The 19,452-nt window shown below is 40.8% G+C and overlaps 1 protein-coding gene across 2 annotated transcripts in view; it reads left to right on the top strand.

The window, feature by feature from the left end:
* Nucleotides 1-19,452, top strand: part of TBC1D15 (TBC1 domain family member 15) — a 156,951-nt gene that overhangs the window by 19,070 nt on the left and 118,429 nt on the right. Inside the window, exons 2-4 of one of the 2 annotated variants that reach the window (XM_075856962.1) lie at nucleotides 6,875-7,030; nucleotides 13,794-13,892; nucleotides 15,726-15,800. In XM_075856962.1, the coding sequence (XP_075713077.1) occupies nucleotides 7,010-7,030; nucleotides 13,794-13,892; nucleotides 15,726-15,800 (195 nt within the window). In that variant the 5' untranslated portion in view covers nucleotides 6,875-7,009. The remainder of the gene's footprint in view (nucleotides 1-6,874; nucleotides 7,031-13,793; nucleotides 13,893-15,725; nucleotides 15,801-19,452) is intronic. The other variant, XM_075856961.1, reaches the window with a different exon arrangement.

The following is a 19,452-nucleotide window of genomic DNA, read 5'->3' on the forward strand; positions in this document are numbered from 1 at the left end:
TTTAACCCCTTCCCACATTTGTACGTAACTGTACGTCCATTTTAGCAGGCCATTCCCACAAATGGACACCGAGTTACTGCCATTGCATGGCGCAAGAACAGGAGTTGTGCTCGCGCCGTCTGCAGCAGGTGCTGGCTGTAATAAATCGCCGACATCCGCTGCAACTTCCGAGATCAGAGATGTCTCAGATTCTGGCTGTTTAACCCCTTAGATGCTGTGGCACCTAGGTGATTAAACAGAGGGCTGGGACCTGCCACATCTGTAGGTCTATTAGACCATGCTGAAGGCACTGCCTAATAGATTGCCTATCAGCGATTAAAGAAGCGCAATGTAAAGTCCCGCAGTGTGACTACAAAATAAGTACAATTTGTTAGTTATAAAAAAGGTGTTAAAAAAATAAATAAAATAAAAACCATTATTTGAAAAATAAGTACTTTTTATTTTGCAAAAGTTTAAGGAAAAAACACACACGCATGCTTGGCATCGCAGGAATCTTAACGACCCGTACAATAAAGTTATCACATTATTTGAACCGCACGGTCATCGGAGTAAAAATAAAATAAATAAAACAACATGGAATGTTTGTTTTTTCACCACAAATATAATAATACAAGTTATTTAATAGTTTGTGTACCCCATAATGGTTCTATTAAGAAATATAACTTGTCCCGTAAAAAAAAAAAACAAGCCCTCATATGGCTACATTGATGGAAAAATAAGGTTATGGGTATTGGAATTTCGGTGACCTAAATACAGTTTTTTTTTTCATGACCTACTTTTATTTTCAAAAGTAGAAAAACTTAATTTAACCGTTCAGGACACCACCCCATTTTTCAAATCTGATGTGTTACTTTATGTGGTAATAACTTTGGAATGCTTTTACCTATCCAAGCGATTCTGAGATTGTTTTTTCGTGACAGATTATACTTTAAGTTAGTGGTAAAATTTTGTCGATACATTCAGTATTTTATTGGGAAAAACACCAACATTTTGTGAAAAGCTGCAAAAATTATAATTTTTCTAAATTTAAATGTATCTGCTGGTAAGACGGATAATAATACCACACAAAATAAATGCTAATTAACAATTCCCATTTGTCTACTTTCGGCTCTGTTCACTTCTGCGTTGGGGTACCGTTCTGACGTTCTGCACCGGATCAGTTGTTTTGCCGGAAGCATTAGCGTAGTCGACTAGGCTATTGCTTCCTGCAAAACGACGGGTCCGGTGCACAAAAGAGGCAAACGGAAACCACGGGCACCAGCTCTGTCACCATTCAAGTCAATGGTGATGGAGATGGAAACCTCTGGTTTCCATTTGTGTCTGCTCAGGGTCCCGTTCTAACGGAAATCTCAGACGGAATGTCAGAACGAGACCCCAACGCAGATGTGAACAGAGCCTTAGATTGGCATAATTTTTTTTTAACATCCTTTTATTTTTCTAGGACGTTACAAGACTTAGAACTTTAGCAGAAATTTCTCACATTTTCAAGAAAATTTCAAAAGGCTATTTTTACAGGGACGTGTTCAGTTGTGAAGTGATTTTGAGGGGCCCATACAATGCAAACCCCCATAAATTGCCACATTTCAAAAACTGAACCCCTCAAAGTATTCAAAACAGCATTTAGAAAGTTTATTAACCCTTTAGGCGTTTCACAAGAATTACAGCAAAGTACGGATGAAATTGACAAATTTCACTTTTTTTGCAGAAATTCATTTTTAATCAATTTTTTTCTGTAACACAGAAGGTTTTACCAGTGAAACGCAACTCCATTTTTATTTCCAGGATTCTGCAGTTTTTAGAAATATCCCACATGTGGCCCTAGTGTGCTTATGGAGTGAAACACCGGCCTCAGAAGCAAAGGAGCACCTAGAGGATTTTGGGGCCTTCTTTTTATTCGAATATATTTTAGGCACCATGTCCGGTTTGAAGAGGTCTTGTGATACCAAAACAGTGAAAACAACCCAAAAAAGACACCATTTGGCAAACCACCCCTCAAGGAATTTATTAAGGGGTATAGTCAGCATTTTGACCCCACAGTTTTTTTGCTGAATTTAGTGGAATGAAGCCGTGAAAATGAAAATCTACATTTTTTTTTCCAATAAAACGTAGAAAATGCAAAATTTTTGCAAGGCATAAAGGAGAAAAAACTCCCCATTTGAAAAGCAATTTGTCCCAATCACGGCAATACCCCATATGTGGTGATAAACTGCTGTTTGGACACACGGCAGGGCTTAGAAAGGAAGGAGCACCATTTGGCTTTTTGAACTCAAATTTTGCTGCAATGATTTTCGGGTGCCATGTCGCATTAGCAAAGGGACAAAATCAGTGAAAACCCCCCAAAAAGACACCATTTGGCAAACTACACCCCTCAAGGAATTTATCAAGGGGTATAGTGAGGATTTTTACCCCATAGTTTTGTTTAGCTGAATTTAGTGGTATGAAGCCGTCAAAATTAAATCTACATTTTTTTTCTAATAAAATGTCGAAAATTTTCAATTTTTGCAAGGCATAAAGGAGAAAAAGCACCCCAAGATTTGAAAACCAATTTCTCCCAATTACGTCAATATCCCATAAGTGGTGATAAACTGCTGTTTGGACACACGGTAGGGGTCAAACGGGAAGGATCACCATTTGGAGCTCAAATTTAGCTTGAATGGTTTTCGGGTGACATGTCACGTTTGCAAAGTGCCTGCGGGACCAAAATAGTAGGAAACCCCCAAAAGTGACCCCATTTGGGAAACTACACCCCTTAAGGAATCTATGTAGGGGAATAGTAAGCATTTAGACCACACAGGTCTTTTGCAGAATTTATTGGAATTAGGCCGTAAAAATGAATATCATCACTTTTTCCACTAAAAATTTGAAGATTTTAATGTCGCATTTGCAAAACCCTAAGGTACCAGAGTACAGTGGAAGCTCCCAAGAAGTGACCCCATTTTGGAAACTACATCCCTCACGGCATTTAACATTTGCCTGGACATATGACAGAGTTCAGAAGTTAAGAGCAACATGCGCATTTGAGGACTATTTTGGTGATTTTCACAGCATTGGCCCACAATTGCAGGGCTCTGAGGTCAAGTAGTAAAACAAACCCCCAAGTAGTGACCCCTATTTTGGAAACTACACCCCTTGAGGCATTTTAAGGGGTGTATTGAGCATTTTGTCCCCACAGGTGTTTTTTCATTAAAGAGGCTCTGTCACCAGATTTTGCAACCCCTATCTGCTATTGCAGCAGATCGGCGCTGCAATGTAGATTACAGTAAAGTTTTTATTTTTAAAAAACGAGCATTTTTGGCCAAGTTATGACCATTTTTGTAGTTATGCAAATGAGGCTTGCAAAAGTCCAAGTGAGTGTGTTTAAAAGTAAAAGTCCAAGTGGGCGTGTATTATGTGCGTACATCGGGGCGTTTTTAATACTTTTACTAGCTGGGCGCTCTGACGAGAAGTATCATCCACTTCTCTTCAGAACGCCCAGCTTCTGCCAGATCACGCTGTGACGTCACTCACAGGTCCTGCATCGTGTCAGACGAGCGAGGACACATCGGCACCAGAGGCTACAGATGATTCTGCAGCAGCATCGGCGTTAGCAGGTAAGTCGATGTAGCTACTTACCTGCAAACGCTGATGCTGCTGCAGAATCAACTGTAGCCTCTGGTGCCGATGTGTCCTCGCTCGTCTGACACTATGCAGGACCTGTGAGTGACGTCACAGCGTGATCTGGCAGAAGCTGGGCGTTCTGAAGAGAAGTGGATGATACTTCTCGTCAGAACGCCCAGCTAGTAAAAGTAGTAAAAACGCCCCGATGTACGCACATAATACACGCCCACTTGGACTTTTGCAAGCCTCATTTGCATAACTACAAAAATGGTCATAACTTGGCCAAAAATGCTCGTTTTTTAAAAAATAAAAACGTTACTGTAATCTACATTGCAGCGCCTATCTGCTGCAATAGCAGATAGGGGTTGCAAAATCTGGTGACAGAGCCTCTTTAATAATGCGCAGCGGTTGGTGAAAATTGCAATATTCTGCCGATATGCCATTTTAGTGCACAATATTTTGTGCCACCGAAGAGACACATCTCGTAAACTGCTAAGCTGGTTCTCCCGGATATGGCGATGCCATATATGTGGAAGTAAACTGCTGTTTGTGTACGCTGTAGGGTTCAGAAGGAAGGGAGCGCCATTTGGCTTTTGGCGCGCAGATTTTACTTGGCAGTTCTTTTTTGGGTTTTGCTGGTATTTCAGTTTATAATGTGGGGGCATAAGTAATCTGAGCAGAGTACATCAGGGCATAATAAAGGGCTATAATAATGGGGTAAATAAATAATATTTCAGAGATATGTCGCCTGTGCCGCACTGATAAATGGTGACCATTCTTATCCGCTTTTGGAAACTCTGCACATTCTGTGTCACCGTATTCTGAGAGCCAGAACTTTTTTATTTTTCAGTCAAAAAAGCTGTGTAAGGACGTGTTTATTGCGGAACGGGTTGTAGTTTTTTTTTATTGGTACTATTTTGGGGTACATGGGACTTTACGATCACTTTTTATTCCATGTTTTGTGAGGGGTGGTGATATAAAAAAAAAATAGCGATTCTGGCAACGTTTGCTTTTTTTTTTTTTGCGGTGTTCATCGTGTGGGAAAAATAACATTACAGTTTTATAGATTGGGCCGTTACGGACGCAGTGATACTAAATATGTGTACTTTTTTTAACGTTTTATTTATTTTCCTATAATAAAAGGCTTATTATAGGAAAAAAGGCAGTGTTTGTTTTTATTAACTTGAAACTTTTCTTTTTACACTTATGTTCAACTTTTTTAAGCTTTTTTTTTTTTTTGTCCCACTAGGGGGCTTTTGGGCCTGCACCTCTGATCTTTACTCTAATACATTGCACTACCCACGTAGTGCAATGCATTAGAGATGTCAGTCATTTACTGACAGCAAACCTATTAGGTCCAATCTGTGGGCGGGGCCTAATAGGCTATCATACGTGGCAGATCAGGAGGCCATTATTAGTCTTCCGGTCGCCAAAGGCAACGATCGGTATAGTCACGATCACATCGTGTCGATGCTGATCGCTACAAACCACTAAGATGCCTTGATCGCGGCATCTAAGGGATTAATGGCAGGGATCAGAGCTAGCTCCGTTCCCTGCCGTTACAGAACGGTGTCAGCTGTAACATACAGCTGACACCAGCGTATGATGTCACAGGCTCAGCTTCTGAGCCTGCGCCATCTTGTTACTGCGGCCGGACGCCATTCAGGCCCCGCCTCTGGGCATTACCAGCAGGCTTCCGTACTTGGCAGACAGGAGGCCATCGTTAGGCCTCCAGTCTGCCGGAGCAGTCATCGGAACCCCGCAATTTCATTGCAGGGTTCCAATCTGCTTGTAAACACCATAGATGCAGCGCTCAAAAGCGAGCGCCTCATCTAAGAAGTTAATAGGCAAATATGGGAGGGGTTAAGGGGTTAAAGAAGCTGTTTGGCAAAAAATATATATTTTGTACATATAATGCTAACTCACCAGCAGTATTCCAGCAATGTCCGTTGCTTCTGTGTGTTTTGAGCCCTTTCATTATGGGAAGCTGTGTCATGTGATTTCCGTCTGACCACCAGAATAGACCATGCTCTCATGTGTAGACAGGAGGTCACTCTCCCCTGTGTAGATGACTTCCTGTGAACTACAAGAATACATAATCGCTAATCAAATCCTTACTGACAGCTCTGAGACCCCTCCTGTCCCCACCCAGCTCCACTCTCCTTGTTCTTCTGTATGCTCCCTATCTAAGGGAGCAGGAATGCAGTGATATAATAGGCGAGTCTCTACAATGAGTAGCTGCAGAGTTATAAACCCCCCTGACTCACACTGAATGTCTATAGTCTAGGGCTGGGCAATTAATTGAAATTTAATCTAAATCGAAATTCAGCGCAATTAATTGGCGTCATCTTGCGAATTTCTGTTTTATCAATTTATTTTTTCCTGGTCTAAATGGTAACTACAACTTTAGGTTGCAGATATAGTTCAATCCAATGGTAGGGGGGACGACGACCAGGAACGGGGTTAGGTGAGTATGCATATTATTATTTTTATCAGGCACTATTGGGTGCAGCTGTGGGGGCGTTATACAGCATGGGAGCAGCTATGGGGGACTTTATACTGTGTGGGGTGCAGCTATGGGGGCATTGTACTGTGTGAGGGCAGCTATTGGGGCATTATACTGCGTGGAAGTGAGTTATAGAGGCGTTAAACTATGTAGAGGCAGCTATCGGAGGCATTCTACTGTGGGGAAGGCAGTTATGGTGTGCATTATACTGTGTGGGGGCAGCTATGGGGGCATTATACTGTGTGGGGGCAGCTATGGGGGCATTATACTGTGTGGGGGCAGCTATGGGAGCATTATACTGTGTGGGGGCATTATGCTGTGTGGGGGCAGCTATGGGGGCATTATACTGTGGGGGGAATCTATGGGGCATTATACTGTGTGGGGAGCACTCTTGGGGCAATATAATGTGTGGGTACAGTCTCGGGGTATATTATATACAGCAGGCTCAGGGGACAAATATTAATTCAATTGTATAATATGCAAATAGGGGGTGTGGCCTTTATAATCGGTCAATAATCGTAATCAAGGTTACATGTTCAATTAGTCGTGATTTTGATTTAGGACATAATTGCTTATCCCTAGTCTATACTATGTGTGAGTGCTGTGTGCAGAGTCCAGTGTATTTCTATAAGTTGCTGCTCCTCACTGTCTCCTGTGTAAAAACTGACACAAGCAGCAGACAGGCTGAGCTGTATCATATACAATACACTGAGACTCTGCCGTTAGGGTACAGCAGTTCTATGTCACTGATCTATCACTTGCTGCACTTAGATGGGACTCAGAGCAGTACCGTGTGATGAGATTCCGCCCCCTCTGCATAGCCAGAAGCATCTTGGGAAATGTAGTCTGAATTAGGGGAACCATATGAGAGGACAAGACAGAACCAAGATGGCAAACAACCCATAAATGACACGTCAGCTAAAACAGGTATACACAGAAGCCTCTGCATTTAATAGGGGCCTATGCTGCACTATATAGGCAAAAAAAAAATAATTCTTGTATTGCATATATATACACTAGTCCTTCTCAATGAATTTGAATATCATGAAAAAGTTAATTTATTTCAGTAATTAAATTCACAAAGTGAAACTCGTATATTATATACATTCATTACACACAGAGTGATCTATTTCCAGAATTTTTTTTTCTTTTAATGTTGATGATTATGGCCAGCACTCAGGCCTTATTTACATGAACGTGTTTTACGTCCGTGATACGCTCGTGAAAATCACGCGCGTCGCACGGACCTATGTTAGTCAATGGGGCCGTTCAGACAGTCCGTGATTTTCACGCAGCGTATGTCCGCTGCGTAAAACTCACGACATGTCCTATAATTGGCCGTTTTTCGTGCATCACGCGCTTATTGAAGTCAACAGTATTTAAAGAAATTAAGGAAAAAATAAAAGCATTTCCTTCATTTATTTTTCTAAACCTCTAAACCGCATGTCATAAGGATGGCATATGCGTGAAAATCACGCAGCCACGCACCATTCACTGATGACGCACGGAGCTAAAACGCACACTCTCGTGTGAATCCGGCCTTAGTGAAAACCCCAGATTTAGTCTTTCAGAAAATTTGAATATTGGGTAAAAGTTGAAGATTGTAGACTCATGGTATCACACTCTAATCAACACAAAACACTTGTAAAGGTTTCCTAAGCCTTTAAATGGTCCAACAGTCTGGTTCAGTAGGCTACACAATCATGGGGAAGACTGCTGACTTGACCGTTGTCCAGAAGACCGTCATTGACACTCTCCACAAGGAGGGTAAGCTACAAAAGGACATTGCTAAAGAAGCTGGCTGTTCACAGACTGATGTATCCAAGCATATCAATGGAAGGTTGAGAGGAAGGAAAAAAGTGTGGTAGAAATAGTGCACAAGCAACAGGGATAACCGCAGCCTTGAAAGGATTGTCGAGAAAAGGCCATTCAAGAATCTAGGGGAGATTCACAAGGATTGACTGCGGCTGGAGTCAGTGCTTCAAGAGCCACCACACACAGACGTATCCAGGACATGGGCTACAACTGTCGCATTCTTTGAGACAATGTCGAAAGCGTCTTACCTGGGCGAAGGAGAAAAAGGACTGGTCTGCTGCTCAGTGGTCCAAAGTCCTGTTTTCAGATGAAATTACATTTTGCATTTCATTTGGAAATGAAGGTCCCAGAGTCTGGAGGAAGAGTGGAGAGGCATCAATCCAAGTTGCTTGCAGTCCAGTGTGAAGTTTCCACAGTCAGTGATGGTTTGGGGAGCCATGTCATCTGCTGGTGTTGGTCCACTGTGTTATATCAAGTCCAGAGTCAACGCAGCTGTCTAGCAGGACATTTTAGAGCTCTTCATGCTTCCCTCTGCTGACAAGCTTTATGGAGATGCTGATTTCATTTTCCAGCAGGACTTGGCACCTGCCCACACTGCTAAAAGTACCAGTACTTGGTATAATAACCACAGTATCACCGTGCCTGATTGGCCAGAAAACTCGCCTGACCTAAACCCCATAGAGAATCTATGGGGTATTGTCAAGAGGAAGATGAGAAACACCAGACCCAACAATGCAGACGAGCTGAAGGCCGCTATCAAAGCTACCTGGGCTTCCATAACACCTCAGCAGTGCCACAGGCTGATCGCCACCATGCCACGCCGCATTGATGCAGTAATTCATGCAAAAGCAGCCCCGACCAAGTATTGAGGGCATATACTGTACATTTCAGTAGGCCAACATTTCGGGATTAAAAATCATTCGGTTTTCATTAACTGTTCGCCATAATTATCAACATTAAAATAAAAAAATGCTGGAAATAGACCACTCTGTGTGTAATGAATCTATATAATATAGGTCTCACTTTTTGAATTGAATTAGTGAAATAAATGAACTTTTTGGTGATATTCTACTTTATTGAGAAGTGTGTGTGTGTGTGTGTGTGTGTGTGTGTGTGTGTACACACACTGTATATATAATATTGGTATCGCTGTAATCATACCGACTCATAGAATAAATGTAACATGTTATTTATCCTGCACGCTGAACACAGTAAAATGTATAATGGAAAAAAAACAATTGTCAAATTGCGGTTTCTTTTTCAATTCTGCTAGAAAGTCACTAAAGGTTAATTAATATGTTTTATATATACCCAAAAATGGTGCTATTGAAAAATACAACTTATGGTTCAATAGAAAACCCTCTTACACCTCCATTGACCTCAAAATAAAAAAAGTTATGGCTTTCAGAATGCAGGAAAATGAAGAAAAAAAAAAGTCAAATTTGTGGTCCTGAAGTCCAAAATAGGCTCAGTCCTGGAGGCGTTAATAATTTCAAGATTGTAACTTTTTTGTGAAACCTCTACAATTTTTTGTTTTTCCCAGCTTGATTCCCAGAACATACACGCCCTACGGAAAAGGCAATATGCCAAAGTTTTCTGATGGCTTTGAGAAAGTGGAACACGTTTTATTTCTGTTGTGTGATTTACGCGGCATTTTTATTTTAACCCCTTAATGACCAGGCCATTTTGCGCGTTATTGACCAAGGATTATCGCGTTCCATGAGTTGTAACTTTTTTTTGTTCCGTCGACATAGCCGTATAAGGGCTTGTTTTTTGCGGGACGAGTTGTATTTTGTAATTGCACCAATTTTAGATGCATATAATATATCAATTAACTTTATTTTAGGAGAGAATTGAAAATAAGCAGCTATTCCAGCTAGGGATGCACGGTGCATCGAAACTTCGATACTGTTTCGTTACTGTACATCCCTAAACGGTTCGATACCGCTATTTCCTGTATTTCGATTCTGGGCTGCGCAGCCGCACAGCTCAGTATAGTAACACATGAATGTATGAGAGCGCGGCTGCAGCTGTGTAATTCCGCCACAGCCCCGCTCCTGAGTCCTGACATGTGCGCGCCGTCAGGATGATGCGATGCGGCCGACGCTGCACTAATGAGCGGCGGCACTGGAGACAGAACATGGCGGGCGCACTACAAAACACCCCCATGTTCTGTCCTCAGTGCCTGAACCGCCGCTCATTAGTGCAGTGCCGGCCGCATCTCCTCATGCTGACCGCGCGCGCACTTCCTGTCAGGAGCGGGGCAATGGCTGTATTACACAGCCGCAGCCCCGCTCTATAACGGCGGAGATCAGAGAAACCTCTCATCTCCGCCGTTATTCCCCTGAATGCTGCGATCACAGCGGACTGCAGCATTAAGGAGAAAATGAGAAGGGGGGATGCCCCTGGATCGCGCGTCACAGGGAATTCCTGTGACGCAATAGAGTTCCATACCATATATGGGCAGACAGCCCAGGGTCTATTGACGGACCCCAGGGCTGTCTTACCATATTTCATGTTGTTAGGACATACCCAAGTATGTCCTAACAACTGCCTGTGTACTATACATACACCGGCTAATGTACTGGCATATATCTGATATATGTCTGTGTGCTATCCGTCCACAGGCTAATGTACTGGCACATATCTGATATATGCCTGTGTGCTATCCGTCCACAGGCTAATGTACTGGCACATATCTGATATATGTTTGTACATTAAAGTTTAAAAATAAAGTAAAAACAAAGTATTGTTAAAATTTAAAAAAAATACACATACACCTTTTTTACAATAAACATTAAAATAAGTCTCAATACATAAAGTATACACATTCAGTAAGGGCGGCACAACAATTTTTTTGCATCATTTATGATGTGTACGCTGTAAAAAAATAAACACTGCTTTCATTCACTTATTAATGCGAGGTGCGATGAATTTAACCTCCATGTTCCTCACATTAATAGTAATTAACCCCATCATGTACCTCACACATTAACCCATTATGACTGAGAAACATGATGGGATTAATTACTATTAATGTGAGGCGCGTTCAAAATTCATCACACGTCGCGCCTCACATCAGAAAACTGAGGAATTTTTTTTTTATTACTGTTGGCAAAAGTATCGAAATTGGTATCGAAATCGCAATACTAAACGAAGTATCGGTATCGAAGTCCAAATTCTGGTATCGTGACATCCCTACTTCCAGCATTGATTTTCACGTTATAAATTTACGTAGTTTACTATGCAGCGTAAATAACATGTAAACTTTATTCTATGGGTCGGCACGATTACGGGGATGCCAAATATGTAAAGATTTTATATGTTTTCCTACGTTTGCGCAATAAAAAGCCTTTTAGAATAAATTACTTGTTTTTGCATCACCGCATTCCAAGAGTCGTAACTTTTATTTTTTATTTTTCAGTCAATGAGACCGGATGTGGGGTTGATTTTTTTTTGTGGGCCATGGTGTAGTTTTCATTAGAACTATTTTGGGATACATTTGACTGATAGATTAACTTTTATTTATTTATTTTTATGGGGGGAATGAGAGAAAAGAGAGAATTTTGCCGTTTGTTTTTTTGGACGCTGTTCATCCACCAGTTTAATGTGTTTATTTTATTGTTCAAGTTGTTACGATCGCGGGGATACTATATATGTGTATGTGTTATTTGTTTTGACACTTTTACTAAATAAAACCACTTTTTGTAGTTTAGTTTTATTTGACAAATTTTTTTTATTTTTATTTTTTTCACGAACTTTATTTAACTGCTTTTACATTTTTTATTGTTTTTAGTCCCACCAGGGGACTTCACTATGAGATCTGCTGATCGCATATATAATGCTTTGGTATACTTAGTATACCAAAGCATTATTGCCTGTCCGTGTAAAACTGACAGGCAATCTATTAGGCCATGCCTCTGGCATGTCCTAACAGGCATTTGCTGAAGGCAGACCTGGGGGTCTTTGCTAGGCCCACGGCTGCCATGGAAACCCGACAGCGTCCCGCGGTTTCTTTGCGGGGGCGCCGATGGGGTGACCGAGGGAGCTCCCTCCCTCTGTCAAACACATTAGATGTAGCTGTTGCTATTGACAGTGGCATTTAATGGGTTAAGCGCGCTACAATTGCGGCAGGAGCCAGGCTGTGTATAATAGCCGTGCTCATGCCGCTGATCGCGTGGGTACACTGGCAGAACCCGCACTATCAGAAGACAGATATATCTGTCCTTTTGGGGGAACTACTGCACAGGACGGATATCCGTCCTTTGTCGTAAAGGGGTTAATGTGGGCCTTTTATATGTAGTCGAAATAAATCTAATTTTAATAATGCATATATTTTGTGAGTATATCTGAGTGTTTAAAGTGTATCCAGATAAGGCCCTGTTCACATCTCCTATATATACACTTGAATATCACAAAAAGGTATTCAAATGGTCTCTTTTTGACTACGCTTGACCGTCTGTTAGGCCCCATGCACACGAACGTATTTTTTCCTGTCCGTAAATACTGGCGTAAATACGGGTCCTTGGTCACACGTATTCGACCCGTATTGCACCAGTATTTACGGACACGTTTTCGATGCCAGGTTTCTCTGCACCAGTATTTACGGACACGTTTTCGATGCAAAATTTCACTGCACTAATCGGCAGCCCTTCTCTCTATCATCCGTGCAGGATAAAGAGAAGGGACAGCCCTTTCCGCAGAAAAAGTATCCGGCCGTTGTCTTGGTGACGCGTCCCTCTTTCGACATCCAGCCAGACCTCCCTGGATGACACGGCAGTCCATGTGACCGCTGCAGCCTGTGATTGGCTGCAGTGGTCACATGGGCTGTAACGTCATCCCAGGAGGCCGGACTGGAGGAAGAAGCAGGGAGTTCTCAGTAAGTAGGAACTTCTATTTTTTTTTTACACGTTGATTTATATTGTGATCGGTAGTCACTGTCCCTGGTGCCGATCCGTTAACTCTTTCAGCACCCTGGACAGTGACTATCCACTGACGTCGCCTAGCACGTAGTCACCCGTAATTACGGGAACCCCATAGACTTCTATGGGCCTGCCCGTGCTGTAATTACGGCCTAAAATAGGACATTTTCTATATTTTTCAACGGCCCGGGCACCTTCCCGTAAGCAAACGGGGAGGTACCCGTGGCCAATAGAAGTCTATGGGCCCGTAATTACGGGCGTTTTTACGTTCGTGTGCATGGGGCCTTACGATAAGGTTTTTTTTTTTTTGTTTTTTTTTTAAGGACAGGTTAGTGTAGTCTACCATGCTATTCTATCCTCCAAATAAAATGGATACTCGACGTATACGTTGTTTTTACATTCTAGTCAATAAGGGACGTTTTACATTTTATTTTATGTTTGCACATGTTCAACGTGGATGTCGGTAGAAAATAAAATTAGAGGCTATAATGTTTGACTCATAAGTTGAATGTATTAGTAAATAAAACAGGCCAAGACATTAGAATGGCATACTTTTGTCTATGTTTGTAGTGTATTCAGATGTAATGTAAATGGAGCGCATGTTCCTGAGATCAGTGCAGGAGCAGCATCGGTCACATGCGCATGGCGCACATGAAGCCTAGGGCAGTACATTGCAAATTCTTAGTGAAGCGAGGTTTACTGTCCCCCAACTTTGTGCGCAATGTGCCTGCGCCCGGTACCACCGGACTCCTCTTAATAAATCTAATATTTATCTTACACACTGTGGCCTAGACGGCCAGTTTTGATGTGGGCAGGTTTGGAGCACTGAACACCAGCTGCGTAGTGACATGCTGGGGGTTTAGTGGCTCCAAACCTAGAGACCGATTCCCATTAGGTATAAGTTGTGTTTTTTACATAAATGTATACACTTTTTTTTTTTTCTTTTAATACAGGTGGTTTATGAGCAAGAAGGGGTCTTCATACATTCTTCACATGGGAAGTTGGATGATCAGGATAGCCTAATTCCAGGAACGTTGCATGTTATGGAAAAGGTAATATTATTTTATTAATATAAAGTATAAAAGGTCATTTACAGGGGTGCAGAGCCCTGTGTAATCTACAGTGTAAATTGTGTTTTATAGCATGTCATTGTTGTTCTGTTTATGTTCAGAACTGGAATTGAAACAAGTGAATAATGGTGATCACTTCAGATGTGTTCTTGGCTGAACATACAAGAGGGCTGTGTCTACCCTGTGTCACTGCTGAAGTGCTCTTCTTGGAATAATTCATTTGCATAGAGGGATAAGTGCACTTATACGTGTGGAGCACATAGCAGAAAATACACTTAAAAGCGCTTAATACATTAGCATAGGGGAGTTTTAAAAATCAACTAAATAAACTAGATATCTTTCCCCATCCAAACTTCTTTTGCATGTGTGTATGTATTCGCTTAATGCTTGTTTTAGGAAAATTTGTAGCTAAAAGCCTTTGCCTGCACAGAATTTTTTGCTCTGTATATGGGCATAAAGAACTGCTGATGTAGTATCGAAACCCGCTGATAAAACTGGGTTATCTACTTTATTTCTTATAGATAATACTGGGCATGTAGATAGTAGAGCTTTAGTTCAGAAGTTTTTAACAAACAGGTGGGTTCAAAGAGGTATTCCCTTGTGATAATGTTATGGTATGTCACTAGGATATGCCATAACATTTATGATACAGTCAGACCCCACTGATCAGTAAGCTAGCATTATGTCTTCACTTAGTATTGTAGGAAAACAAATTTTACATACACCTTAAAGAGGCTCTGTTACCACATTATAAGTGCCCTATATCCTATATAAGGAGATCGGCGCTATAATATAGGTGACAGTAATGCTTTTTATTTTTAAAAAACGATCTATTTTTACCAATTTATTAGCGATTTTAGATTTATGCGAATGAGTTGCTTAATGCCCAAGTGGGCGGATTTTTACTTTAGACCAAGTGGGCGTTGTACAGAGGAGTGTATGACGCTGACCAATCGGCATCATTCACTCCTCTCCATTCATTTACTCAGCGCATAGGGATCCTGCTAGATCCTTATGTACTGTCTTATACTAACACATTAACAATACTGAAGTGTTTAGACAGTGAATAGACATTCCACGGGATGTCTGTTCACAATCTCTGCACTTCGTTACTGTTTCTATGGTAGTTACAGCAGAGGAAGCGTGATCTCGTTGTAACCGGTCATTTACAGCGAGATCTCGCTTCCTCTGCTGTAACTACCACAGACAGAGTAACGAAGTGCAGAGATTGTGAATAGACATCCCTAGGAATGTCTATTCACGGTCTAAACACTTCAGTATTGTTAATGTGTTAGTATAAGACAGTACATAAGGATCTAGCAGGATCCCTATGCACTGCCTAAATTAATGGAGAGGAGTGAATGATGCTGATTGGTCAGCGTCATACACTCCCCTGTACAACGCCCACTTGGTCTAAAGTAAAAGTACGCCCACTTGGGCATTAAGCAACTCATTAGCATAAATCTAAAATCGCTAATAAAGTGGTAAAAATAGATATTTTTTTTAAAATAAAAAGCATTACTGTCACCTACATTATAGCGCCGATCTCCTTATGTAGGAGACAGGGCACTTATAATGTGGTGACAGAGCCTCTTTAAAAATATATTATTTAATTGCTCAATAGACTTAATGTTTCGTATTTAATATTTTGAACAAAAAAAAAAACTATATATATATATATATATATATATATATATATAGTCAAATTGTATGATTCTTTGAAAAATTTAATAGATGACAAATTATGGTTTGCAAAGTACACCTTAATATATATGTAAATTTAACTTCTTTTGTGCTCTCGTGTTTGACTTAAAGGATTCTGAAGTCATTGTAGATTGGAGACCTCTTGAAGAAACATTGGACTCGTCAAATATTCTTTGTGCTGTAAAGGTACGTTATTTGTCCATAAAGGATCAATCACAAGGGTTTGTCCTGGAAGCATAAAGCTGACCACTAAGGCCTCCTTCACATTACATAGTTACATAGTTAGTTCGGTTGGAAAAAAGACACATGTCCATTAAGTTCAACTAAGGGATGGGAAAGGGGAAGTAAAAAATTTCTACACATAGGAGCTAATATTTTTTTGTTCTAGGAAATTATCTAAGACTTTTTTAAAGCCATCTACTGTCCCTGCTGCGACCAGCTCCTGCGGTAGACTATTCCATAGATTCACAGTTCTCACAGTAAAGAAGGCTTGTCGCCTCTGCAGGTTGAACCTTTTTTTTTCCAGACGGAGGGAGTACCCCCTTGTTTTTTGACGGGGTTTTACATGGAACAGGATTTCACCATATTTTTTGTATGTGCCATTAATATATTTATATAAGTTAATCATGTCCCCCCTTTGTCGTCTTTTTTCAAGTCTAAATAGGTTTAATTCTTTTAATCTTTCCTCATAACTTAGATTCTCCATGCCCCTTTTAAGCTTTGTTGCTCTTCTTTGTATTTTTTTCAACTCCAGGGCATCCATTCTATGAACTGGAGCCCAGAACTGAACTGCATATTCTATATGAGGCCTCACTAATGCTTTGTAAAGTGGCAATATTACATCCCTGTCCCGCGAGTCCATGCCTCTTTTAATACATGACAATATCTTGCTGGCCTTTGAAGCAGCTGATTGACATTGCATGCTGTTATTTAGTTTATGATTTACAAGTACACCCAGATCCTTCTCAACAAGTGACTCCCCCAGTGTAGCTCCCCCTAGGACATATGATGCATGCAGGTTGTTCGTACCCAGGTGCTTAACTTTACATTTATCTACATGAAACTTAGTTTGCCAAGTGGACGCCCAAACACTTTGTTTAAATCCGCTTGCAATTAACGAACATCTTCCACTGAACTATATTACATAGCTTGTTGTCATCTGCAAAAATAAAAATAGTGCTATTAATCCCATCCTCTATATCATTAATAAATCACTTGAATAATAGTGGTCCCAGCACTGAACCCTGGGGTACACCACTTATTACCAGGGACCATTCAGAGTAGGAATCCTTGACCACAACTCTCTGGATACGTTCCTTGAGCCAATTCTCAATCCAATTACAAACTATAATTTCTAAACCTATAGTCCTTAATTTACCCATTAGACGTCTATGAGGGACAGTGTCAAATGCCTTTGCAAAGTCCAAAAACACTATATCTACAGCGGCCCCTCTGTTTAGGCTCCTGCTCACCTCTTCATAAAAACAAATAAGGTTACTTTGACAACTTCTGTCCTTAGTAAAACCGTGCTTGCTGTCACTTATAATACAATTTTTTGTCACATAATCCTGTATATATTCCCTCAATAGCCCCTCAAACATTTTCCCTACGGTGGATGTTAAGCTTACTGGTCTATAATTACCCTGGGAAGACCTTGAGCCCTTTTTGAAAATAAGCACCACATTTGCCCTGCGCCAGTCCCTTGGCACTATACCAGTCACTATCGAATCTCTAAATCTTATGAAGAGGGGGACAGAAATAACTGAACTAAGCTCCTTAAGAACTCTAGGGTGACGAGAAATCGGAAGCATTAAATATAACTCTCCCTCACAAAACATTTTCGACAGTTAGCTCCCGCTCACCTTTTAAGTGGCAGAAGTCCGAACTGCAATACTTGGGTCTTAACCATTTCAAGACCGAGCTCATTTTGACCTTCATGACCAGCCCCATTTTCTTAAATCTGACATGTGTCAATTTATGTGTTAATAACTCTGGAATGCTTTTGCCTATCCAAGCGATTCTGAGATTGTTTTCTCGTGACATATTGTACTTTATGGTAGTGGAAAAATTTGGTCAATAAATTCATTGCTTATTTGTGAAAAACACCAAAATGTAGAGAAAATTTGCAAAAATTATGATTTTTCTCATTTTAAATGTATCTGCTTGTAAAACAGATAGTAATACCACACAAAATAGTTACTATTTTATATATTCCATATGTCTACTTTATATTTGCATAGTTTTTAGAACATTATTTTATTTTTCTAGGACGTTACAACGTTTAGAACTTTAGCAGCAATTTCTCACATTTTCAAGAAAATTTCAAAAGGCTATTTTTACAGGGACCAGTTCAGTTATGAAGTGGCTTTGAGGGCCTTATGTACTAGATAGACCCCATAAATCACCCCATATTAAAAACTGCACCCCTCAAAGTATTCAAAATAGCATTCAGAAAGTTTCTTAACCCTTTAGGCGCTTCACAGGAATTAAAGCAAAGTAGAGGTGAAATTTACAAATTTTATTTTTTTTGCTGAAATTCATTTGTAATACATTTTTTTCTGTAACACAGAAGGTTTTACCCGAGAAATGCAACTCAATATTTATTGCCCAGATTCTGCAGTTTTTAGAAATATCCCACACGTGGCTCTAGTGTGATAATGGACTGAAACACAGGCCTCAGAAGCAAAGTAGCACCTAGTGGATTTTGGGGCCTCCTTTTTTTAGAATATATTTTAGGCACCATGTCAGGTTTGAAGAGGTCTTGTGGTACCAAAAGTGAGACGGTTTTGGAAACTACACACCTCAAGGAATTTATCTAGGTGTACAGTTAGCATCTTGACCCCACAGGTCTTCTGCTATATTTATTGGAGTTTGTCTGTGAAAGTGAAAATCGACTTTTTTTTCTGAAAAAATATTTAAAAAAAATTATATTTGCAAGGAATAAAGATTAAAAAGCACCCCAGAACTTGTAAATCTACTTCTCCCGATTACGCCAATACCCCATATGTGGTACTAAACTGCTGTATGGACCCACGGCAGAGCTCAGAAGGGAAGGAGCGCCATTTGGATTTTGAAGCGCAGATTTTGCTGGATTGGTTTTCAGTGCAATGTCGCGTTTGCAACGCCCTGGAGTAAGCAAAACAGTGGAATCCCCCCAAAACTGACCCCATTTTGAAGACTACACCCCTCAAGGAATTGTTCTAGGGGTATAGTTAGCATTTTGACCCCACAGTTTTTTTTACTGAATTTAGTGGAATTAGGCCGTGAAAATGAAAATCTACTTTTTTCTGAAAAAACAAAGTAATGTTTTATTTTTACAATGAATAAAGGAGAAAAATTACCCCAAAATTTGTAAAGCAATTTGTCCTGATTACAGCAATACGCCATATGTGGTAACAAACTGCTGTTTGGACCCACGGCAGGACTCGGGAGGGAAGGAACAATATTTGGCTTTTGGAGCTCAAATTTAGCTGGAATGGTTTTCGGGTGTCATGTCGCATATGCAAAGCCCCTGAGGTACCAAAACAGTGGAAACCTCCCAAAAGCCCCTTTAGGGGACTGGAACGAGCGATCATTAGGTCGCTGGTACAATACACTGCAGTACTAATGTATTGCAGTATAATGTCAATTTACAGGCTCCTGTAACAGCGCGATCGCTGTTCCTGTCCGTTAGTCCCGGGTGTCAGCTGTAATACACAGCTGACAGCTGCAGAATATGGTGCGGGCGCAGCGCGTGAGCCCGCTCCATATATAACCCCCTCGCACCACGACATGCTATTAAGTCGTGGTGCGCCAAGGCGTTAATGCGCAGCGGATGGTGCAAAGTGAAAATTAAAGT

The sequence above is a fragment of the Rhinoderma darwinii genome, chromosome 3 (assembly GCF_050947455.1).
Source record: "Rhinoderma darwinii isolate aRhiDar2 chromosome 3, aRhiDar2.hap1, whole genome shotgun sequence".
Classification (NCBI taxonomy): domain Eukaryota; kingdom Metazoa; phylum Chordata; class Amphibia; order Anura; family Rhinodermatidae; genus Rhinoderma; species Rhinoderma darwinii.